We start from the raw sequence: 26,276 nt of genomic DNA on the forward strand, positions 1-26,276 counted from the left end.
CACACTTCTTTATACTTAAAGCTATCTGTGCCCTCCCACAAAGGGCTGGAAATAGTTTCAAAACAAAATATGGAGTATTATGATCCCTTACGAATTACCCCTAAACGCCTTTAAAGGACAAAAACATAGATGTGATATCAGGTACCCAAAGTGATCTAGCTTCTGTAATTGTCCTGAAACTAAGAAAACCCAAGCAACTGTGCTAGGTTACAACATTTCCCAGTGACAGATAATAAGAAACAGATGGTGTGAAGGACATCTTTTTTTTCTGGAACATACTTTCCTTTGGCACTGATAAATAGGGTCATGGATAACAAAGAAGTTAATTCCCTTGTTTATAAAAAATGAACAAAAAGTGCTGAAGAATATAATTTTCTCTATTGATTCACTGAAAAATAGAGCCCTAGCATTTGGACTTCTTCTGTACAGACATTTCTTTGGGATGCTAACATGATCTGGCTCAGTTCCATTCCTTTCTGGGGTGATCTCAGCTCCTATTGAGCTCAGAGTTTACAAAGCTCAGAGAAATACAAGGGCCAGATGCCTGTCCGGCTCTTCCTCTTTCTCAAATCTCTGTTGCACGCTACACACGTCTTTGAATGGGCTAGAGGCATCCTTCCACGGCCATGGTCCCTTCCACAGCCATGGTTCCTGAGGTCTGAAATATTCACTTGCCACACCATTAAGACAAAAGTGTCCCTGGGCTGGAGGAAATTGTCGGTTGTAAGGCGGGGTTTGTATTCGGGGCCTTACTGTATTCGTAAATTCTGAAAGGTTTTCTCAATTTTATAGCTAATTTAAATGTAATGGTTAGGATGAAATTCATTTTTTGGCACGAAGTTCTGCAGTTAAGTAAGTAGTGTCCTGTATAGATTTCCTTTAATGAATGAGTTTCCTTCATAGAATATCTTTGAAACATAATGAAAGGAAAAGAACTTAGAAAACCAAACATAAGCTATAAATCCCCATAAGAAGAGGATCTTCCGTGATAATCAGGGCATCACTGTTAGCAGCACGGAGGCTAAATTTCAAGTACTCCATCTTCCCATTTCTGCCGCTTCAGTCACTACTCTCCAGAGGTTGTCACTGATGACCAGCTGGGAGGCTGAGAGTCTGTAATGTCCATGGTTACTTTGACAAAGAGAACTTCAGCTCCATCACTGAGTGGAGAAACATGCTCTGTGGGTGTCTTGGCGAAGCACAGCCTAGGAGGGCAGTAGTAGGGGCTGCACAACTCAGACCCCGGGGTTAGAGCAGAACCGCTAGAACCAGAGGTGAGCTAAACACCACGGGGAACAGCCAGTGCCCTGGCGTTGTGGAGCTTCTCCCATGGTTGGCTCAGTAGGCAATGGGCAGTGGAATCCGGTGACCAGAGGTGAGCTCTGCCCGGGTCCTGCTCCCACCTTGTTTTGGCCCCGTTTCTGTTGCTCCTTGTCTTTGTTGTTCATATTTCCTCTTAGCTGTATTCTTACCCAGGCATGCATGTGTGCTAAGAGGCTTCAGTCATGCCCGACTCTTTGTGACCCTACGGACCATAGCCTGCCGGGCTCCTCTGTCTATGGGATTCTCCAGGCAAGAATACTGGAGTGGGTTGCCATGCCCTCCCCCTGGTGATCTTCCTGACTCAAGGATCAAACATTGTGCGTCTCCTGCATTGGCAGGTAGGTTCTTTACCACTAGTGCCGCCTGGAAGCCCTGTCCTTATCCATGACCTCAGACCTATTTTGAGGCAGAGGTCTAACTGAAGTCCTTCTCTCTGCACCAAGCCTGGCCCCTTTGTCCAACCAGCTTCACCTGGTCAGCTGCTCACATGGGGTAGTAGACAGGTATGTTAAAGTCCAGAAGTGTGAAAGGAACACTTGAGGACTCACGGTCCCCCCGCCCCATTTGCTGCTTGTGCCTAACCACCACCAGGAAATCTGGAGTACAGATCAAAAAGCCATGCATTGTCTTTTTATTATTTTAACATCTTTCTCAGAAATATTCAAGGATAAGATCAACATGGATAATTTTGCATTAGTCCAGTGATCTGAAGTTAAGGTGCTTTTTCCCCTAAAATGCCTTAACTCTTTGGGATGGTTGAGGAACTTTAAGCTTGCCATGCTGCTGCTGCTGCTGCTACTGCTGCTGCTAAGTCGCTTCAGTCGTGTCCGACTCTGTGAGACCCCATAGACAGCAGCCCACCAGGCTCCCCCGTCCCTGGGATTCTCAAGGCAAGAACACTGGAGTGGGTTGCCATTTCCTTCTCCAATGCATCAAAGTGAAAAGTAAAAAGTGAAAGTGAAGTCGCTCAGTCGTGTCCGACTCTCTGCGACCCCATGGACTGCAGCCCACCAGGCTCTTCTGTCCATGGGATTTTCCAGGCAAGAGTACTGGAGTGGGGTGCCATTGCCTTCTCCAATAGTTACTCATAAGTTAGCACTTGGCAGATACAAAGATCTGTTTATCACTTCATATAGGCTGTAAGATTTTTTGTTTGTTTTTGAATTTTAATTTTTTAATACCAACAATATTTTGTATTGGGGTACAGCTGATTAACAATGCTGTGGTAGATTCAGGTGGACAGTGAAGGGATTCAGCCATCCATATACAGGCATCCATCCTCCCCCAAGCCCCCTCCCATCCAGACCGGAACATAACATGGAGCTGAGCTCCCTGTGCTGGGCAGTAGGTCTTTGTTGGTTATCTGTTTTAAATATAGCAGTGTGTACATGATCTTTAAAATGTTTTTATTTTAAAAGAGCTATAGATTCACTGGAAGTTGCAAAAGGAATACAGAGAGACTCGTGCAGCCTTCACTTAAATTCCCCCCAATGGTTAAATCTTATGAAACTCTAGTACAGTTTCAAAACCAGGAAGGTGACGTTAGTACAATATGTTCGCATGGTTCTTTGTCATTTTATCATATGAGAAATCGTGATGCTGATCGTGGTGGTGGTTACAAGAATCTACACAAAGGCGTCTCTTATGTGACCACTTCATGGTGATGCCCACCCTCTAATACCCGACATCATCCCTAACCCCTGGCAACCGCTGGTCTGTTTTCCATCTCTACCATTTTGTCATTTATAGAATTTTGTATAAATGGAATCATAGAGTATGTGACCTTTGGAACTAGGCCTTTTTTTTACTCAGAATAATGCCATTGAGATCCACCCAAGCTTTGTGTATGTCATATGTTCCTTTTTATCACTGAGTAGTATTCCATGATGTGGAGTAAACCTTTCCCTGACAGAAAAGAAAGAGGAATAAAATGTAGAAGATGCTTCATAACCAGAGCTGGTTTAACCACTTGTCTATTGAGGGAAATTTGCTTGTTTCTAGTTTCCAGCTGTTACAAATAAAGAAACTGACATTTCATGTAACTATTAAGATGTTCAGTTCAGTTCAGTCGCTCAGTCATGTCCGACTCTTTGCGACCCCATGAATTGCAGCACGCCAGGCCTCCCTGTCCATCACCAACTCCCGGAGTTCACTCAAACTCATGTCCATCGAGTCAGTGATGCCATCCAGCCATCTCATCCTCCGTCGTCCCCTTCTCCTCCTGCCCCCAATCCCTCCCAGCATCAGAGTCTTTTCCAATGAGTCAGCTCTTCGCATGAGGTGGCCAAAGTACTGGAGTTTCAGCTTTAGCATGTTCAGTTCAGTTCAGTTCAGTCGCTCAGTCGTGTCCGACTCTTTGCGACCCCACGAATCACAGCACACCAGGCCTCCCTGTCCATCACCATCTCCCGGAGTTCACTCAGACTCATGTTAGGTCTGCCAAATTTTATTTTTTATTTCCTATTTTTCTCTCTATTGTACATTTCTGTCTGTTTTTCCTGCCTACCTCTGTATTACTGAAAGATTTGTTAAAATTCCGCATTGATTTATCTATAGTATTCTTGAGGGTTTTTGGTATAAATGCTTTGTGTAGATTTTAGTTGCTTGCGGTATTACATCATACATACTTAATTATCAGAGGCAATTGGTGTTGGGATCTTACCAGTTAAAGTGACATGTAAAGACCATAAATCTTTTAAGTCTTAAAGTCTTCTTTTAAATCTTTAATTGTCTACAATTTATATCTATCATTTTCTCAAATATGTCCTCTATATACATTAAAAAGAAACCACACACCAAGTATTTCCCAAAGTCATTTTCACACACAGGTAATCTAATGCAAGAGAACCAAAATTAATTTAAAAAACAAGTCAGTGGTTTGGCCAGCACTGGAGAGCCTGGCTTCCGGAATGTTCCCCTTGCCACTCTCTCTCTCTTCTCCTAACTGAGGGCTTTTCTTCTTCAGAGCTGTTTACTCTTGTTAGATGATTAGTCTTCAAGTTTTTGCCATAAGCTACTCTAGGGTGATGTTGAGCGCACCCTGGGGATGAAGACACAAGAGGCCAAGGCAATTACTCCAAACCATGGAGGAAAAACACAGCAAGGCAGAGGTCACGCAAGGGTCACCGAGGTCATGCCTGGCTTTCAGAGCGGGTGGCTACTGGGTTAGCAGGAACGAGGGTTTTGTTCTGTTTGAGGAAAGAGAAAGCCCTGTGGTTTTCCTATCAAGTACTTTGGGGCCTAATAGACTCTCTAGGAAGCAGAGGTGACTGTGGTGTTTTAGGGCACGAGGGAGCATCAGCATCAGACCTTTCCCCGACAGAAAGAGGAGTAAAATGTAGACGCTTCATAACTGAGCTCTGTCTCCCAACTTCACTCATCATATTGCCAGGGTTTCCTGCCAAACCGGAGGTCTAAGGTGAGTGTGTCCTGGGGCATATCAAAGGCCCCTGCACATTTATTTCTCAGTCCTGGTGACGTTCAATGCACTTGAAACCCCTTCCTGAGACACGGCTATAAGAACAAAAGTAGTGTAAAGCACCTAGAGACCAAAGATGGCAAGAGGTGTCAGCTAGAGGTAAACCCAGGAGAGGTGCCAGAGAGGGCTTTTGCAAACCAAGCACAGTGCGGGAAGTTGTTACAACAGAGCAGGAGAAGGGGGAAAGGAGAAATCTGTGTTCCAGACTAAGACCCTTTGTAGGCGGAGCAGGTAGATCTGTCTCCTTAACTCACTAATTCTAAAGAAAAAGTGTCTCAAGTGGGAGGAATGGAAATGGGCAGCATCTGCATAACTAGCCATCACTTCTTGCTTGGATCAAATGCCCTTGCCTGGCTTCTGTAGAGACGACGTAGCTAAACTAGCAGGATGGCTACTAGGAACGTGTCCAAGGCCTGACATTCTCGTGGGATCTCCTGGGCCTGAGCCATGACGCCTCATCATTCATTTCACAGTCATGCGTCCTCTGCTCAGGAATAGAAGGGATTCTCAGAAAGCATTCTGGACTTTAAACAAAGAAGAAAATATAAAGGATGACATTCAGGACTCACAAGGATGCAATGAAATGAGTTCTCTAATATATTACTGGCAGACTGATAAATGGGTGCAAATATTCTGTAAGCTACTTGGTAGCATATATCAAAAATTGTTTTAAAAACATATGCTTTAGTACAGTATTTGCAATAATGAAGATATGTCAAGGAAATAATGTAAAATATTTTAAAGATTTTAATCATACAGGCTTTATCACAAAACAATTTGGGAAATGATCTACGTGTCCAACAAGAACTTAGTTATGTATATCTATGTTTGACTGTCTTGCAGATGTTTTAAATTAGGGTTATTAAGACCATGCAGCCACATGTGTTTCAAAGAAGGATAAAAATGATGTGAATGTTGTTATTTTAACTATGCATAAAAATATACACGGAAAAATAACTAGTAAGGAAATCTGTCAATATTATAGCTGACTTACACTGTAGAGCTGTGGGTACTTTAAGCTGCTCTATTTAAACCTATGCTGTGATATTACTTTTATAATAGACAACATTTAATAAACAAGAAAAACTAGAAAGGGAATTTTGAATCTGTATCTTCAGAGATTTTAGAAGTATAAATAGTGTAGTCAAGCATTTCTAAGGAAAATAAGCAGTGAGGAGTGAAGAAATGAAATATGCTGTCTGTTATGGTATATATAACATGAAAAAGAAATACATTAGTCGTAACAAACTAATTGATATCTATTAATATCTTAGTGCTTTTCCACTGACCACTGCAAAACTTGCTGCCAGCACAGGAAAGCCTTGATTTAAAACAACAAACAACAACAAACTTTTCTAAAGTTATCTTCCTTGATCCCTTTCTTTTAGGCAGCGTGAAAGTGTGAGTGAGTGGTTCAGAGAAAGTCCTCAGCTGTTGTGAGTTCTGCGAGCAGATCTAGAGTGACTCAAGGCACTGTCCAAAGTGGGATCTCAACTGTGAGATGCACTGAGCTCTAGTTCTTAGAGGGAACTGACTTTTACTGAGTACTCACTCTTGTGAGCTATCTGCTTGAGACGCATGACAACCCTTGGAGTTGGGCTGGTGTTATTTCCACTTTACAGATGAAGGAACCAAAGCTAAGTAAAATGCCCAGGGAGGTAGCAAGTAAAAAGCAAAGCTTCCCTGGGCCCAGATCTGTCCAACTGCAGAAACTTTGTCTTTTCTCTGTGCCAGGTTAGCCCTGCACACCACTAGGCTCTGATCTCTTAACTTCCTCTAACAATGACATTATGCCCTGTCTTCTTTCTACCTGCCTTTTCTACAGGTTGCAAAGGGCAGGACAAGCTTTCCCCCACAGCACAGTCCCTGCACTTACTAGCACAGTGCCTAATAAGGTATTTATCTATTGACTGCAGCAACCCCTATCTGCACCCATCCTTTCCTTATTCCACGAAGGTATGGGAAAGCATTGCACATAATTAGATGGGAGTGAACCTCATTCATTCACAGACAGTCAAGGGCTTGCTGGTTTAGTCTAAAAGCTGCTGCTGCTGCTGCTGCTGCTAAGTCGCTTCAGTCGTGTCCGACTCTGTGCAACCCCAGAGATGGCAGCCCACCAGGCTCCCCCGTCCCTGGGGTTCTCCAGGCAAGAACACTGGAGTGGGTTGCCATTTCCTTCTCCAATGCATGAAAGTGAAAAGTGAAAGTGAAGTCACTCAGTCGTGTCCGACTCTTAGCGACCCCATGGACTACAGCCTACCAGGCTCCTCCATCCATGGATTTCCAGGCAAGAGTACTGGAGTGGGGTGCCATTGCCTTCTCCAAGTTTAAAAGCTACTAGAGCAAATTATGCAAATGTAGAAAAGAGAAAAGAATAGGACTGCTTTGAGCGCAAAATATGAATGCAAAACTTAATGATAATATCTGCCCAACTCTGTGGCCCAGTTTTGTCCCCTCCCCAAGACTAAACGTCCATCTGCCCTGCTACCAACCAATGCTTAGAGATGCCTGACTTTTGAGGCCCTGGCCCAAAGCATTCCAGTAGAAAAAGCTCCACACTGGGGAACTGGTAGTTGATCCTGAAACCTGTGATAATGAGACAAGATTGTGTCAGCTGCCCGGGCCACAGGCTGTAGGCAAGAGAGGTCTGGGGCAAAAATGAGATGCATGGCCCTTTCCAAATTTATTGTGCCTGTATGTGTGGGTGAGTGTGTGCATGGAGAGAAGACAGAAGTGTATGAAATGGCAAAGAACTAAAAGCCCTCTGATCAACAAAATCACAAGCCAAGGAGGTAGGGAAAGGTGTTTTATGGGCTTGACTGGAGAAGCTCTTGCAGTAATGGCAGAATCCCTCAGTTTTCTGAGGATGCAGCCCATTGTCACCTTCCCTCCACCTCCCTTGTCCCTTACTGCCTTAGGGTCAGGGTCCCAGGTCACCTCCAATCTTCCTGGGATTCCTTGGCCATGGAGTTGGGTGAGACCAAAGTGGAAAATATGGCCTTTCTTGGTATCGCCGTGGCCATGCTCTTGATTTTGTTCAGCTTGTCCCGGGCCTGTTGGCATTTTTTCAGGCAAGTCCCACACAGATCCTTCTCTTCCACCAGATGTAGGTTGTCCAGCCTTCTGATGGAATCCATGAACATATCCGATGACTCTGCCTTGGGAAAGGGATTTCGCTTTGTGTTGAGCTTTTTCAGCTTGGGGAGCTTGGAGATGCTGTTGGGAATGTTGCTCAGCAGGTTGTCATGGAGCCCCACCTCATGGAGCTCCTTCAGAGCACCCAGTGTGGTGGGCACGCTGTCCAGATGGTTCAGGCCTAAATTCACAGTGCGGATATTCTTGAGTTGATTGAGCTCTACAGGCAGCCCATTGGTGGTCAGCCTGTTGTTGCTGACATTGAGGTAGAGCAGAGAAGTCATCTGGCCGATGGTCTCGGGGAGCTTGTCGATGTAGTTGCTGTGCAAGTCCAGCCACCGCAGGTTCTGGAACTTGGAGATGGCATCGGGAATCTTCTTGATCAAATTCCGGCTAAGGTCGAGCTCATCCACATCAGTGAGTCGCAAAATACACTTGGGAAAGGTGGTAATTCCCATCTTGCTCAAGTCAAGGCGTTTCTTTCCATCAAATGTGATCTTGATACAATTCTTGGCCACAGCGAGGGTGATCTTCTTGCCCTTGGGGCCTTTTGCTCCCTTGGCCATGTTCTTTTAGTAGAGGAGTGTGTTTGAAGTATGTTGTTCTGGTTGACTGGTGTTCAGTTAGAGGAAATATCACACGAAACCACCAGAAGATAGATTCTGGTAAAAAGAGAAACAGTGTCCAGTCAGATGATGTGAGGGTGCTGGACTGCCCCCAAATCATAGTGCTTTACTTCCAATGGTTAAAAGGAGGGAAAGAGGAGAGTGGAGAGAAGGTGGGCCATTAGCAGAAGGAGCCTAGCCAAGACCTTCAGCAAATTGAATGCCCTCCTCACACCTCATGCTCCCAGATGTAAAACGGGAGGTTCAAGGTCGGCGTGAAGGATGTTCAGTGCCCCTCTGGCTATGCCATTCCCTGACTTAGGTCCTGGATTATTACATACACCCTCTTCTGGGTGTGTGTTGGGGGCAGAGTGATGTCTTGGATGTGTGCCCTTTCCCCAATCCTCATATAAATCTAGTCTTTTCTTAGAGTTATCCTATGAATCCCTAGGGTGGGACAGCTGAGTTCTCAGAAGCAATATAGCCTTGATATAAGGGAATAAGGTGGGAAGAGTTAATAATGACTTACATATTACACCTCTCTTGGCCTTTTGGACTCAGAGGAGCTAGTCACTGCTACCATATTTGCAGTGTAATAAAGGTGGCACAGAAAAGCCCCCAAGTAGGAGAATGTGTGTACACCGTGCCCATGAGCACAGAGGAGAGGGGCAGGGCAGAGCCTGGAAGAACAAAGGCAATGCTGCCTTTCTCCACCTCCACCGACCTTGTCTTCTGCCCCTCACGTCCTCCACACTGTAGTTCAACTGTGGACACCTCTGCGCCAGTAGATGCCATAGGACTAGCACCTCTAGGGCCGCTAGGACAGTTAGGACTGCCCACAGTCAGGACTTCCACCAGAAAAGTAGCACATGCAGAGCGACAGGTTGACTCCAGCCTCAGAAGACTCGCTTAGAAGTCCGGTTCTACCACGAACAGTTTCCTTAAATTTTCCGTGCCTCAATTGCCTCATTTGTGAAAACAGCCCCCTCTAAGAACTCTTGAAAGTGAAAGTGAAGTCGCTCAGTCCTGTCCGACTCTTTGTGACCCCATGGACTGTAGCCTACCAGGCTCCTCTGTCCATGGGATTTTCCAGGCAATAGTACTGGAGTGGATTGCCATTTCCTTCTCCAGGGGATCTTCCCAGCCCGGGGATTGAACCCAGGTCTCCCACATTGTAGACAGACGCTTTACCGTCTGAGCCACCAGGGAAGTATGGAGTATAAATTAAACTATAAAGTGCTACAACAGTGCCTGGTACATAGGAAAAGCCTGATTTATGTTAACTATTAAATATTATTGTCAGGACCTTTGCACATACTGGTTTTAATTCTCAACAATCAAGTAAGATCCATAGGCTTATCCCCATTATAAAGTGAAGAAGACTGAGGCTCAGGAGTGAGGAGGGTCTACAGTTAGGAAGAGGATGCAACTGGCCTGCCTATTCTAGAAGCTCTTTTCTTTTCTACAACTTGGTGTCTCTTGCTTGCTGATTTTCTATTTTGGGTCAACTTCCCCCGGCCCAGAAGAAGCATGCTGTCAGGAGACAAAGGCACTGCCTCCAATTCCCTGCAGGGATGGGGGGGGAGGTGTCTGCACTTTCTCTGCTTCATCATCAGGCCCTTTACCAGGAGCTATGTTTGTGTAACACATGCAGTGCACGCATGCTCAGTTGCTCAGTCGTGACTGACTCTTTGTGACCCCATGAACTGTAGCCCACCAGGCTCCACTGTCCGTGCGATTTCCCAGGCAAGGATATTGGAGTGGGTTGCCATTTCCTCTTCCCGGGAGGAAATCCACATTCAGACAGAACCAAACTACTCAACATTAAAGAAAAAAACAACATCTTGCCTACTGGGAAACAACAATATGAATTATTACAGGTTTCTCACTAGAAACTGTGGAGGCCAGAGGTAACTGGAAAAAAATATTTTCTAAATAATGCTGAGAAAAAGAGCTGCCAACCAGACCATGAATGAAGACATCCTTTATGAATGAAGGCAAAATAGATAATCTCAGATGAATGAAAAGTAAAGGAATCTTTAGATGAAAGAGAAACTAGAGAGAAGCTTGAACTTTGAGAATAAGAGAAGAGCAATGGAAATGATAAATATCTGATAAATATAATAGGCTGTGTTTTTTCTCCTTTTACAATTTTTAAAATACTAGTGATGGCTGAAAGCACAAATTTTAACTGTCAATGTATGTAGATGGAATACACATGACGACTACAACATAATGGGAGAAGTTAATGAGACCTAGATGGTAGGTAAGATTTTTAAGTTGCTTTGGAAATAGTAAAATTTAATTCTCAGTAAGCTATAGAAAGATAAGTATGTATATTTTAATCTCCAGAACAATCAGGTGGATTATAAAATAAAAGATTCAGTTATATGCCATCTCAATTTAAATAAACAAAAGAAAGTTAAACTAAAAGAATGGGGAAATAAACTTACTATACAAAGACTAAAGGAAAAGTGGAGTGAAACTTTTCATGACTTTGAATCTGGCAAAAGTATAATCCATAAAAGGAAATATTGACAATTTGGACTTCAACAAAATTTGAAATCCTTGCTCTGAAAGACAAACAAAACCCCATGTCCATCAGAGAACTAGTATCCAGAATTTATAAAGAACTCAAGGTCAGCAATAAGAAAATAACAATACAGTTTTTTTAAATAATGAAGCATTTCCCCATAGAAGTTGTATGGATGGTTAATAAGCCGCAAAACCACAAAGCATTGCTCAGTGTCATTAGTCACTAGGGAAATTTAAATGAAAATCACAGTCAGACACCACTGCACAGTTACTAAAATGCCCCAAACAGAAAACAAACAAACAAACATAAAAACCAGTAATACAAAGATTTGGTGCAGGTGTGGAGCAACTAGAATGCTTACATATTGCTGATGGGGATTCAAAATGGTAATATCACCATGAAAAACACAGTTTGGCAATTTCTGATAAAATTAACCATACACTTATTATATGACCCAGCATTTCCCCAGCTAAATACTTAACGCCTACCCACCAAAGCCAAAAACTCAGGTTCCCATGAAAACTTGGGTTTCTAATCGCTCTATTCACATTTGTCACAAAGGGAAACAAAATTCTGAAGGTCTTTCAGTGCCTGGATGGATAAGAAGTTGTGGCTTCTCCCTATAATCGGTACTATTAAGCATAAAGAGAATAAGTCTATTGATACATGCAACAACTTGGATGACTCTCAGAATCATCCTGCTAAGTAAAAAAGACAGTCTTAAAAGTCTACATAATGATGCTAGGAAAGATTGAAGGTGGGAAGAGAAGGAGATAACAGAGGATGAGATGGTTGGATGGCATCACCGACTCAATGGACATGAGTTTGAGTAATCTCCGGGAGTTGGTGATGGACAGGGAAGCCTGGCATACTGCAGTCCATGGGGTCACAAACAGTTGGACATGACTGAGCAACTGAACTGAACTGAATGTTTTGCGTTGTACAGGGCATCCACATGTGTATCGTGTGGGCCCTGCTGGGGTACGTATGCATGCAAACCATGTGTGTGGACACGCACACAGTGGGGACAGCTCTGCACAGGGTGGCATATCAGGAAAGCTGTCCTACTGCCCTTGAATTAAAATCATAATTAAAACAAACATGGACCGAGACAGGGGAGCCTGTGTTCTAATCGTGTTTATCAATGACTTCTCATGGTATGGTTGCCAGACTTAGCAAATACAATTGCAAGATACCCCATCAAATCTGAGCTTCAGATAAACAATGGACAGTTTTGAGTATACATAAAGCAATGGCACTCCACTCCAGTACTCTTGCCTGGAAAATCCCATGGACGGAGGAGCCTGGTAGGCTGCAGTCCATGGGGTCGCTGAGGGTCAGACACGACTGAGCGACTTCACTTTCACTTTTCACTTTCATGCATTGGAGAAGGAAATGGCAACCCACTCCAGTGTTCTTGCCTGGAGAATCCCAGGGACGGGGGAGCCTGGTGGGCTGCTCTCTATGGGGTCACACAGTCGGACATGACTGAAGCGACTTAGCAGCAGCAGCATGCCCCAAACACTACATAATTCTGTATTTTACTCGGCAACTCTGAAAGTATAGTTGGGTCTGAAAGCATAGCAAAGTTTCCTTTGTTCATGATTCTTGTTACTTCTTTGGGGCTAATTTGAGCCAAGTCCATGTGCTTATCCCTGCGTTCATTCATCCATCTATACTCTCATTCAGTGAGTTTATCGAGAGCCTACTAGGTACTAAGTCTCTGTGTTATTTATACAGGTTAACAATACGCAGAGCCAGTTTCTAAACTCAAAAAGTTAAAATCTAGATTGTTACTGATTCTGGCCACCGGATTCTCCTGAGCCCCAAAAAGCCCAGGCTGTCTTTTGTATTTCTTGCATTTAATTAAGACAAAGTTCAGCTCAGGGAGGACAAGCACAGCAAGTAAAGGCAGAAGGCCCTAGTTGGGAAGAATGCTTCCCATAGACTGGAGATCCAACCAGTTAAGCCCAGCTGTGCCTACTCCCCAAAGCCCACCTGCACCATGGTAAGAAGCCTCTCAGCTCTGACGACTGATGGGGAGGAAGCAGCATGGAGCTGTCCACAAGGACTTCTCCAAACGGGCCCTTGGCTCAGAGCGGGCTCAGTCATCATCACCCGCAGGCAAAGGAGGAGCTAGCTGGGATGACGCATTCTCCTCTTTCTCAGCACATACGGGCCCCCAGACAGCCCAGGCCAGGAGAAGCCTGCTCAGTCCCCACCCGCTTCAGGTTTCTCCCACTTTATCTGTCTAGGACACTTGCCCTTGGCTAGGGAAGGCAGGGTGTGTTGCTCAGGGTCCATTGTAACCCCTCTAAGCTGTGAGAGCTGCTAGAAGCACACCAGTGCCAGGAACCCCCAGAGCCCAGGGACATCCATCCCTTTTTTTATTCAACTCTGAATGGTCAGCATCCTGCCTAGGCCTGCCCACTGGGTAGGAGAATACGTATTGCCAAAAGAAGTGTGAAATAGATGATCTTTCAGTACAGCTAAATCTCATTGATGACCTGTGGTTATCAATTCATAGAATCTTCAAATATCAGTGTAGGGTCAATCCACACAAGGGCAATTATAGGGAGAAAGAAATGTAAATAGATAATCAGATAGATGGGTAGGTAGATAGACAGATGGATGAACAGACAGAATGATGGTCAGATAGACAGATAGAGGGTAGTCAAATAATAGATTTCATTTCACATGAACAGCTTAGAAACATAAATAGAAGTTTCTAAATGTACTGTCTTTTTGTTTTATACAATTGGTTTTTATACTTTATTAAAACTGGTCCAGTTGGTTTGACTTTAATTTCTAATTAATTTTTCTATCTAGTCATTGTGAATCAACCGGCATGGTGGGACACCCCATGGATATCTAAATTAAAAATATAATGGCAACTTATATTTTAAAACCATCAAAATATCTGCAAGCATTTTCAGTTGTAAGATCATTATCTTTCACTAGAATACTAGAATTTATCTGATGCTTCACAGTCATGTATCTTTATATTTTTAAGAACAATTATATATATATATATATATATATATATATATATATCGGAGAAGGCAATGGCAACCCACTCCAGTCATATATATATATATATATATGTGTGTGTGTGTGTGTGTGTGTGTGTGTGTATATATGATAGCTTTAAACCTTTTGCTAACACGATCTCATAATTATTTTACCCTTTTCACTGATGCACTGAGACCAGGACAGACATCTTGTGGAACTGGAATCCCCAAAGTCATCATTGTTTCACAGCCCGTGTTTGGGACTAACTTAGGAAGCTTTGTATCATGTAGGGGAGAAATCTCTTTTGCTTGTGGGACATCTCTTAAGAGGAAGTAATGCAAATTTCCCTCAGTGAAGTCAGTCGTTCAAAAGTCATTCATTATTCTCTCTCCTGACTAATAAGACACATTCATAGATATGTAAGAGGAGAGCCTCGCCTCTGCTGTGACGTCCTGTGAGCCTTCAGATTGCTCCCCATGTCCCTGACCCCTTCCCAGACTGAGCTGTTCCTTCACATGAGAAGCCCTGTGGCAGGTGGAGATGTGGGTGGTCACCTTGGTGCTGTCTGTCAATGGGATGTCTAGAACCTTGGCCAGACCTCTAAAATAGGCACGGATGTTTGACTCAAGAGTCATCTAAGCTGGGGGAAAGAATTACTCTTTGCCCAGAACCCACTCTGGGCCAGGAGCTGTGTTTTCTACAACTAGATCTGCCTTTTGGAGCATAGACTCACTGGAGATATAGACATGAAGTGCTTTTATTTTTTTCACTTCTGCCCCCAGCTAGATTGAGCTCTGCTTTCCTGTGGGCAGAAGGACAGATTGCTAGGAAACGGACAGACTAGAGGGAGAAAGATTTCCGTGCAGTTCCCAGCAGTACCCCCAGCAGACGCTTGGTGGAGTTGATGGAGAGAAATGACGGTGACAGGCAGGAGGGGTGAAATCCTACAGGGACCCCACGATTGTGAGGGCTTTCTGGAGTCAGTTTTGGAAATGCTTCGCGATGTCAAGAGCCACTCACTACTCTTCATTCAGGTGGTATGCACCAAAGTAACCATTGCCAGCATGTGCTGGGCCCTTTCTGTATCTCTAATCTCCATAGCAATCATGCAAGTGTCCATCCTATTTTTAATATAAGAGAATTAAGGCTCAGAGAAGTGAAGTGACTTCCCCAAGTTCACAAGACCACACAGCTCAGCTAAGCCTAGGTTCCCCAGGTGTTACACGCCCACGAGCCTGGGTGTGTAATGCCAAAATGTATGGTCTTCCCACTACAGTGTCCTGCCTCTCTTCCCCCAGTTGCCTTTGCTGTGGGCGTGTTGCCTGTCATTCCACTGTCTAGGGGCCAGTGTGTGGGGTTCTTGTCTTCACAGATGCAGGTGTATGTGTATAGACCTGAATGTAATTGAATAATATGAATTTCAAGCTATTTTAATAGCATTGCTGCTGCTGCTGCTAAGTCGCTTCAGTTGTGTCCGACTCTGTGCGACCCCATAGGTGGCAGCCCACCAGGCTCCCCCGTCCCTGGGATTCTCCAGGCAAGAACACTGGAGTGGGTTGCCATTGCCTTCTCCAATGCATGAAAGTGAAAAGTGAAAGTGAAATCGCTTAGTCGTGTCCGACTCTGTGCGACCCCATAGACGGCAGCCCACCAGGCTCCCCCGTCCCTGGGATTCTCCAGGCAAGAACACTGGAGTGGGTTGCCATTTCCTTCTCCAGTGCATGAAAGTGAGAAGTGAAAGTGAAGTCGCTCAGCTGTGTCTGACTCTGAGCGACCCCATGGACGGCAGCCCACCAGGCTCCCCCGTCCCTGGGATTCTCCAGGCAGGAACACTGGAGTGGGTTGCCGTTGCCTTCTCCAATGCATGAAAGTGAAAAGTGAAAGTGAAATCGCTTAGTCGTGTCCGACTCTTCGCGACCCCATGGACTGCAGCCCTCCAGGCTCCCCGTCCCTGGGATTCTCCAGGCAGGAACACTGGAGTGGGCTGCCGTTTCCTTCTCCAATGCATGAAAGTGAAAAGTGAAAGTGAAGTCGCTCAGTCGTGTCTGACTCTTCACGATTCCATGGACTGCAGCCCACCAGGCTCCTCCATCCATGGGATTTTCCATGGGATTCTCCAGGCAGGAACACTGGAGTGGGCTGCCGTTTCCTTCTCCAACGATAGCATTAGTGGAGCCATTTAAATGCACGAACTTGGAGATCAACAATGAGAGAGGGCGGGGAAACAGTTTAAAGGGTACATGTAATGCTACCAGTCAGTTCATTTATAGGTGTGTGCCCCCTCTGTCCATGGGATTCTCCAGGCAAGAATACTGGAGTGGATTGCCATTTCCTTCTCCAGGAGATCTTCCCAACCCAGGGATTGAACCCAGGTCTCCCACATTGTGGGCAGACGCTTTACCGTCTAAGCCACCAGGGAAGTCTAAATAAATTTTATATGTATCCTTTTTTTTTTTTTAAAGGAAAACATGTATTAGAAATTTTAAAAATTATTGTATATTACTGTTCTACTTGTGTATCTTCTTAGAATTTTACCAACATTCCCATAACATGTTGTATAAAAATAAACTGAAATAATTTGACCTCTTAAAAAAAATGAGGACAAGGGAGTGATGATGGAGTCAGAAATCTATTGTTCCTGAGTCCCTCTGGTACCCCTGGGCTCCCGAGATGTGGGCCTCCTTAAAGGTTCCGTTTTCCATCCAGCATGGGCTCAGAACACTAACCCACTGTATTCCCACATGCCCACCAGAGAAGCTGGCCCTCTGCTGCCCTGGGCAGGGGTGGAAGGGTGTCTGCCTGCTGTGCAGGGCTCTGAGACGCTGTGTGCGGTCGCCAGAAGTGCATTTCATGGCCTGGCCTCACCTGAAAAGCAAACACTTGGAAGATGCACTTCCGAGAGTCCCAAACTGCAGCCTTTGTCGGACCCACGATGCTGTCCGCCCCTCCACAGCCCCCAGCACGCACACCCTCCCACGAACACCCAGCCTTTAGAGGCCCTTCATGCCCCCTTCACAAAGAAAGTGCCCTCCGATTTGCCATTTCTTTAGCCCTCATGACTTTCTGAGGTAGGAATATTCCTGCTACCCAAAGATAAGGACCTGGGGGTGAGGTGGGCGTAAAGCAGTTTATCCAAGCTCAGGCCACTCAACTTAATCCAGGGCTTCTGGGTGGCATGTTCCGCCTATGACATCAGAGCTGCCACAGACAGAGTGTCTGTATGGAAAGTTCACTTCATTTGGTGATTATCTGGTTAATTTGATCAACGCAGTGCTAAGGATTTTATATTACACATGTACAGGTTCCTCTGCCTCTAATATTATTTACTTCTTTGTCCTCAGCACCCATGTGGGGCTGCACAAGGGCTGCCTGTGAAGCCATTATCTGTCAAACGGGCCCCTTCCCCCTGGAGGGTAATAAGAATTCAACTTTTATTTGAAGCAAAAGTTCCCAGGGGATCACATGGCCCAATAGCAAAAGATTATGATTCCTTATTGGTTTAATAGCATCTATTTTGTGATTCTGAAAGTGCTTTGTTTTAATTGGATTTGTTAAAGGAACAAAAGGGAATAGGTGCCTTACAATTAAAATAAAATATTAAGATTATTAGTTTAACAGCCTAGAAATGCTTTGTTCATCAAGCAACATGTTCAAAGTACACGAAGCAACCTTGACACCCAAAAAGCAAAGAACCAAAGTCAGTGCTGGTACCTTTAAACCCCAAGAGGTGAGCATTAATTCAGTTTCAATCAACTAATTCAGTTTCAATCAACGTGGTTTAAGCACTGCTATTGCCAGACAGACACAATTGCATTTTCTCACAGCCTGGCCCTCCCTTGCAGATAAAGAAACTGGGCTCGGAGAAGCAGATTGGCAGGGAGAAAAGTGCAGGGGCCTTAGATCCACATGGGTTGCCACCCAGCTCCCCATGTGCCGTCCTGTGACCCTAGACAGTCTGAGGAGCCTCGCTGAGCTTCAGCCTCCACTTCTGTAAATAGAATTATAAAACTGTCTCTTCTGAAGGGCGAGGTGAGGGTGAGTGTTGGGACTGTGGGGGACGGGGTGCAGAGAGGAGCCACAGCTGGACAGGACCACACAATTGATGTCAGTGGAGCCAGGACACCAGGATTCCAGCTGGGCAGAAACCTGATTCAGACCCCGCAGCACAGCATCCTTCCTTGTGGGGGCATCCCTGCCTCCCAGGGGCAGACTTTGGGTTACTCTATCAGAAAGACAGACAGCTCCTCTGAGGCACAGTGCCTCCCACCCCAACCAGGATCCCAGAGTGGGGGGGCAGTTCTCAAGTGTCCAGTGATACCTGCATTTTTTCTGCACCACGCCCCATCTGGCCCCAGTGAGAACTTGCTGAGGGGTGGTACACCCCAGCAATGTGCACGGGCAGGCACCCCGTGTGGTACCCCCATCTGCTGCAGGACAGTCCCCAGCATTGAGAAAGTCTTTGCTATAAACCTGCCCACCTGTGAAGCTGTGAGATACCTTGAAGGGGAATGTGGAAGCTTGGAGGCCAATAGAACTGGGCTCCGTCCCTACGCTCACTGACAATTTGATTTTAATCGTGAGCTCAGTTTACTGATCTGCAAAATGGGTTAGAAAATTTCAGGTTTTTGTGAAAATTGAGGTGATGACTGTATGCTAAGTGATTGTATGTTAAATGGTACTCAGTGAATGGTAATGTGGTTCCTAGCACCTGTATGATGGCAAATAATGCTGATAAATTCACCCAACAGCACCATATTGACCACCTCCTTCAAATTACTCCACACAGGCCAGGCATTTTACAGACACTATAACCAATTCTTACACCTGCCTGATGTATGTATTGATTTTGATCTCCACTGGACAGATATGGCACCTGAGGCTCAGAGAGGTTGGTGGCTCATCCAAACTCCCGGAGACTCGAAGTAGCAGCACCTACCTTTGCCTGTGGTAGAAATAGGGACGTGAAGAGTGTCGTCTAGTGTGTTCTATGCTGAGTATACCTCCTTGCACGGCCCACCCCAGCCTGAGACTCAACCACGTGTTTGTGGGTTCCGGGGTCCAGGATCCCTCAAAGAAAGGGTTTGCCTCTAGACTTCTCAAAAGACAGACTGTGCTCTAAACCCCAGCACAGTCAGCAGTCATCAGGGTCCCTTCGCAGGCTCCAGCCTCCAGACTGAGCGAGTTTCCTTAGAGGGGTGATTGGCCGGGTGAGGACTGGTACACACACTCATCCCCACCTGCTTGTGGAGCAGGAAACAACACTCAGGGGGACTCAGACTCTGAAAGCTCATCAAGGTGACCCCAAAGGCCCACAGGTCCCCACACTAACCTCCCAAGCTTGTCATGGCCCAGGTGCCTAGGACGCCAGCAAGGTGCCCTCCTGCCTGGGGCTCAGGGCCGGCTTCCTCCCCTTCTATGTAATGAATCAGCTGGCATCTGAGGTTTGTAAATAAAGCACACCAGGGAAGCCTGCATTTCCAAAGTCACTTGCTTAGAGGAGGAAAGGAAAAGCGTTTAAAGAGGTGTTGTTTGGCAGAATTAAAGTAAAAGAAGTGCAACCAGAGGAAAGCTTACCCTGTTGTCCTGGTTCTTCCTCCTCAACTGTGAGACTTTGTCACCAGGCAACAAGAGACCGGCGTGGATTAGCATAATCTTGACGCCAGCCTGCAAGGAAGGCAGGGTTAAAAGGGTCTCCAGGACAGGGTCTGCGGTCCCAGGGGCTTGTAGAGGGCTTCCTCCTGGTTTCCCCCAGCAGTGCCCTGGGGATCGCAGTGCAGGACAGCTGCTTTCTGTGGCGACCGCCGGAAGTGCATGTTGCTAACAGAAGGGAAAGGGCCGCGCTTGCCTCTCTGAAGGGACAGACATCTTACTGTGGCTCGCGAGATATCATTGACTTCCTTGTAATGTGCCTCAGTATTTCTTTCTGCTCTTTTGGTCTTATCTGTTTGTTTATTTATTTGGCAAAAAGGTTAAATGTTAAAATTATTTTGCAAATAATAAAATAACATTATAAGAAAATTAGAAAATGCATATATAGAAACAAAAATATAAAAATACTCTAACTGTATTGCCCAGGTTGAATTAAAAAATAAAATAATTTTCAAATAAATCATTTGAAATGCAAAATTAACCCAAGCAATGAAAATTTTGGAAGGTATGAAAAAGGAAAATGAAAAAGTTCAAATTAAAAAATAAAAATATGGTAAGCCATTAAGTTAGAAATATAGTTAACTATAAAACTTCTTAAATATGTGAATACTAATATTGATCCTAATACTAATATAAATACTAATATAATATGAATACTAATATAAAATGAAATAAAATTGATCATTTAATTTAGACAATAAATGGATTTAACATAATAAGCAAATGAAGATGACTAGAAAATGAGAAGTTACCCGAGCTTCTAAAACTTAGTGCATTTCTAATTAGAATTTTCTAAAAGCATATAATTTAAATTAGAAAATAAGTAATCTGAAAGTTGTAAAACATAGATAAACAAAAGTAAAATTAATATTTTAAGGGAGAAAATATATGAAAACAATACATTAATTGGATGCTTGGGGCTGGTGCACTGGGACGACCCAGAGGGATGGTATGGGGAGGGAGGAGGGAGGAGGGTTCAGGATGGGGAACACATGTATACCTGTGGTGGATTCATTTTGATATTTATAATTAAAAGAAATTTTAAAAAAATAATAATAATTTTTAACTTTTAAAAATTTTATTGAACTATTGTTGATTTACACTGTTGTGTTAATTTCTTCCGTACAGAAAAGTGGATCAGTTATGTACACACACACATATATATATGCACACGCACAGGGCTGCCCAGGTGGCTCAGTGGTAAAAGAATCTCCTGCCAATGCAGGGACACAGGTTTGATCCCTGGGTTGGGAAGATCCCCTGGAGAAGGAAATGGCAACCCACTCCAGTATTCTTGCCTGGGAAATCCTATGGGCAGAGGAGCCTGGAGGGCTACAGTCCCTGGGGTCACGAGAGTCGCGCTCGACTTAGCGACTAAACAATAACAAATAACACGCATATATTGATATATTCTTTTTCACACTCTTGTCCATTATGGTTTGTCATAGAATATTGAATGTAGTTCTCTGAGCTGTACAGTGGAACCTTGCTGCTTATTCATTCCATACATTATAGTTTGCTTCTGCTAACTCCAAACCCCCCTTCCTCCTTCCCTACCAGCTCCCACCACCCCTACCTTGGCAGCCAAACTCTGCTTTCCGTATTGTCTGCTTCTGTTTTGTAGATACGCTGATTTGGATCATATTTTAGCTTCTATGTGTGAGTGATATCACGGTGTTTGTCTTTCCCTCCCTGACGTTTCACTTAGTACGATAATCTCTAGGTCCATCAATGTCGCTGCAAATGGCATTATTACATTCTTTTTGTGGCTGAGTACGATTCCATTGTGTGGACATAAAATATATACTACATCCTTATTCATTCATCTGTCATAGACGTTTAGATGGTTTCCTTGGCTATTGCAAATAGTGCTGCTGTGAACATAGGGTCCATCTGTCTTTTCGAATTACAGTTTTGTCTGGGTATATGCCCAAGAATAGAATTGCTGGATCATATGGACACTTATTTTTAGTTTTTTGAGGAACCTCCTTACTGTTTTCCATGGTGGCTGTACCAATTTACATTCCCACCAACAGTGTAAGAGGGTTCCCTTTTCTTCACACCCTTTCCAGCATTTGTTTTTTGTAGACTTCTAATGATGGCCACTCTGACTGGCGTGATGTATCTCACTGTAGTTTTGATTTTCACTTCTCTAATAATTAGCGGTGCTGAGAATCTTTTCATGTGCCTGTTGGCCATCTGTATATCTCTTTTGGAGAAATGTCTTCTGCCTGTTTTTCAGTTGGGTTGTTTGGGTTTTTTTGTTGCTGTTGCTGTTGAGTTGTATGAGCTGTTTGTATATTTTGTAAATTAAGCCCTTATCGGTTGCACTGTTTGCAAATATTTTTTCCCATTCCTTAGGTTGTCTTTTCATTTAGTTTACGGTTTCCTTTGCTGTGTAAAAGCTTGTACTCTTGATTAGGTACCACTTGTTTAGATAAATACATTTTAAAATGCAGATATGTAAAACTTTGTAAAAATGGGAGCCACTTGGTTTCAGCCTCTAGAGGTGATTTGAAGTGATATGAACCTCCAGGCTTTTCACGTATCAGCAGCATCAGGTTTACAGCATAATTGTGCAATAATGATTCAGCAATTTTGCTCATGTTCATTTTAACTCCAAATGTACCCAGGCTGACAATCGGGTAGCTGCCCTCTAATCCAGCCAGAACAAAGGTGCTCATTGTCACTTTTGGGGTTTTCTTGGTGGTGGTGGTTTTGCTTTTGTTTTCTTTTCCCCTTCAGAGGAAAGCAGTTGTCTTCAGAGTCAGGGCCTGGAGTCAGGTGTGGTCAAGGTGGGGTCCAGTAGGTGCTCTGCAAGGCCTGGTGTGCTGGACACTCGTGGTGCCTGCGCTAGGCTCTAGCAAACCTGGTGGGATTCCCTAGCCTGCGTCATCTCTTACCCCACCTCCATTTCCACACCTGAAGATAGAGATCACGGCTGTCTCACTGAGTCCTTGTGAAACTTAGACAACAAACAGTCTTTACAGTCTCTAATGCATTAGATAAATATTATTATTGTTTAATAATAGATTTATACATGTTAAGACAGGAAGTTACAATAAAAGGGGTCAATATCCTTTAATTCAGGAGGATATCTCTATTTTCCGAGAATGCCTATCTATTACTGGATTTCTATTGACCTACAGGGAAGCACAGTGGTAAAGAATCTGCCTGCCAGTGCAGGAGATACAAGAGATGCAGGTTCGATCCCTGGCCAGGAAGAGTCCCTGGAGTAGGAAATGGCAACCCACTCTAGTATTCTTGCCTGGAAAATTCCATGGACAGAGGAGCCTAGTGGGCTACAGTCCATGAGGTGGCAGAGTTGGACACAACTGAGCAACTGAGTATGCAAGCATTGACCTACAATCTAGATTTGAAAACCAGACTAACCCCAGATTTGCTTCTGAGAAAGGAAAATGAGGAGGGAGTATGTTTCTATTAGCAGTCTCTCTGCTTCTCATGGAAAACTCTGCCCACCCCACAGACTGCATCCCCAGCATACTCCTCCAGAGCCACACCCAGGCAAAAGATGCTGGCCTGAGACACAGCCCAAACCATTAGTAGACTCACTTCCAGTTTGACAAGATGAGTGAGTTTTCTTCTCATTGTGGATTGCATTTTCTCGACACCTCTTACTCACTAACCCATTTCACTGTGGTTTTTCTATTCGTAAAACTCATAACTGTTTTGCAAATAGAAAAGATACAGGAGAATTTGGAGAGGCATCAGTCTTTTTAAATATGTCTACTTTAGCTCCGTCTAGTCAAGGCTATGGTTTTTCCAGTGGTCATGTATGGATGTGAAAGTTGGACTATGAAGAAGGCTGAGTGCCAAAGAATTGATGCTTTTGAACTGTGGTGTTGGAGAAGACTCTTGAGAGTCCCTTGGACTGCAAGGAGATCCAACCAGTCCATTCTGAAGGAGATCAGCCCTGGGATTTCTTTAGAAGGAATGATGCTATAGCTGAAACTCCAGTACTTTGGCCACCTCATGTGAAGAGTTGACTCATTGGAAAAGACTCTGATGCTGGGAGGGATTGGGGGCAGGAGGAGAAGGGGATGACAGAGGATGAGATGGCTGGATGGCATCACCGACTCGATGGACGTGAGTCTGAGTGAACTCCAGGAGTTGGTGATGGACAGGGAGGCCTGGGGTGCTGCGATTCATGGGGTCGCAAAGAGTTGGACACGACTGAGCGACGGAACTGACTGACTGACTGACTTTAGCTCTGGAGGCCCAGCTTCCCTGTAGGCTCTCCCTGGTTATTTTCTCAGTGTCTAAGGACTAGCCATAGCCTCCTAATCCCAGGGGTGAGAAGAAGCACAGGCAGGGACACCTCAGATCCCATCCTTTCCTGGGCGAGAGGGTGTAGCCTCCAGCCAGATGAGTCCATTGGCAGAGACCATTCTGGCCTGGGTTAGCCTACCCTCTGAAGGCCCCTGGCAGGCTTCTCTACCAGCCTCCTAGGAGAGATGTGAGTTCCTGGGCTATGCCTCCGGCTCATTCTGAGAGACAGGCTCAGGGTAGAGTGGAGGTGCCCATCAGGTGGAGCTGGACTAAAGGGAGTGGAGTCAAAGGCAAGACAGTGAGGCAAGCCATGGGCACTGGGCTTCTGGGGTAGAGAATGCCCCAATACCATGTGGCAGCAGTACTCAAGCTTCGACAACTTCTAGGGCTTCACGGACACAGATTTGATTAAAGTGAAGCAGCACAGGTAAAAATCACCCTCAAAAAAGGAAAGAATTTGAACCCAGCCTAGCTGTTGACCAGCCACAAAGTTCTACTTGAAGACAGTGTCCCACCTCTGGAAGTCTTCCAGAGGAGTTTAGACACCCGTCTTGGGGTGAGGGTGAGTTGGTAAGATGTCCTCTGCGAGCCCACCATGATAGGCCACCTTCAGATTAGGCAGGATGACCTACCTAGGCCTCAGTGACGTTAAAGTCCTCCATTCTTCTCAGCTCCATCCTAGGTGGCCTCAAGGCCTGGACTCTTGCCCCATAGACTCCATGGCAAACCCTGAGCTGACAGAGCAGGAGATCTGATTCACAGGTGGCACAACTGTCCTAAGAGCTTTCAGAATGCTGTTGGCAGAACAAGGCAGGTCTTGACCAGAAGCAAGTCTTCACTCGTTTGCCATACTCTTCTTCCTCCCAGAGTAAAACAGAATCAATCCACTAGAACTATACCCACTGAGGGAGCCCCGTGCGCACACCTGCGCTAGCCTGTCCCAGACCCATGGCCACACTTGCCCCCCCAGCACTTCTGGGTCAGCCATGTTTGAAGGATGAGGTAACAGCAGTTCAGAGCAAGCAAGTGGTGGGGGCAGAATTTGAACCCAGGTTCTAGTGACTCCAAAGATGATGCTTTTTCCCATGTGGGCTCCCTCCAACCTCAGATGAGCTTTAGAAAGCCAAGAGTGATCTCTGGCGTCTTGTTTAATCTACAGCCTATGCTATAATTATGGGATAGTATCAATTCTGAAAGAAGTACTTTAATGACCAGATATTCATAAAATTCACATAGACCATTCCAAAAGTTCTATAATTGCCTTCAGATAACCATAATTTTTTGAAAAAAGAAATCTCTCAGAGAGAACTCACCTTTGGTTAGGTGCGTTTCAGGGTACTGCTGGTAATGGTGTCTTTTTTTGATGGTAATGAAATGATGGATCTTCCTTGGAGCTCATAGCCGGTGAAATGAGCGGTAGGATGGTAAATTGCCTTTATCTTCTGCACGCCATTCCACATGATGGCAATGTCACAAAAGACCACAGGCAAAATTCTAGAACTTTTTCTGAAAGAGGTAAAACAGAGGCCCTCTTTTTTCCTGGACTTTTGCTCCCCTATTCCTCATCTACTGTCAGATTTCTAAAATAAAGTACCAAGTTCAGCAGGCTTTGCTGTACTAACTCCACACCCTTGAGGCTCAGCCCCACATCCTCAGAAAGGCTCAGAACACATTCTTTTCAAGGTCAAGATCTTCGCTGTCTACAGCCTGGGCTCTGTCCTCATTCATAGCCTTCAAAGCTTTCTGAAGCTGGGAGCTTCAGGTTTAGAGACTGGGTAGAAAAGCTTGTCTCCACTTGAGCCTCTGCAAGCTAATGCAATAAACGTGACCACGTTTTGTCTGTTTGCTGGTATTATTGTTTGCCTGAATAAAATGGACCGAAATGACGATTTCTCTACTGGGGGGAAGAGGTGAATCCCAGCAAGGGAGTTGCTTTCTGTTTATAGAAAATCTGCCAAGAAAGGTATTGAATGAGGAAGGCTGGGGAGCCTGATGGAGAAGGAAATGGCAATCCACTCCAGTGTTCTTGCCTGGAGAATCCCAGGGACAGCAGAGCCTGGTGGGCTGCCGTCTATGGGGTTGCGCAGAGTCGGACACGACTGAAGCAACTTAGCAGGGGAGCCTGAACAGACATCACCGCAGTGCTGTGATGTGAAGATGAAGAGGTGCTGGCCTGCTGGGGCACTTGGGCACCAGGCCTTGTCCACATGAAGGTGCTGTGGGATGCTGAGCGTCCCTGTGGGATGCA

At 44.9% G+C, this 26,276-nt stretch overlaps 2 protein-coding genes across 3 annotated transcripts in view; one reads left to right on the forward strand and one right to left on the reverse strand.

Annotated features, from left to right (window-relative positions):
• Window positions 1–26,276, forward strand: part of WDFY4 (WDFY family member 4) — a 250,053-nt gene that overhangs the window by 187,619 nt on the left and 36,158 nt on the right. The gene's annotated exons all lie outside the window — the stretch shown is intronic.
• Window positions 2,691–19,847, reverse strand: LRRC18 (leucine rich repeat containing 18). Its single transcript, XM_005900616.2, has 2 exons — window positions 19,664–19,847; window positions 2,691–8,598 (listed from the first exon to the last, which is right to left on the reverse strand). The coding sequence occupies exon 2, from the start codon at window positions 8,500–8,502 to the stop codon at window positions 7,735–7,737; it is 768 nt and encodes a 255-aa protein (XP_005900678.1). The 5' UTR covers window positions 8,503–8,598; window positions 19,664–19,847; the 3' UTR covers window positions 2,691–7,734.

Source organism: Bos mutus, chromosome 28 (assembly GCF_027580195.1).
Source record: "Bos mutus isolate GX-2022 chromosome 28, NWIPB_WYAK_1.1, whole genome shotgun sequence".
Classification (NCBI taxonomy): Eukaryota; Metazoa; Chordata; class Mammalia; order Artiodactyla; family Bovidae; genus Bos; species Bos mutus.

What these genes read in the sequence shown, in the direction of transcription:
- LRRC18 (XM_005900616.2), bottom strand. Translation starts at nt 8,502, where the DNA reads ATGGCCAAGGGAGCAAAAGGCCCCAAGGGCAAGAAGATCACCCTCGCT.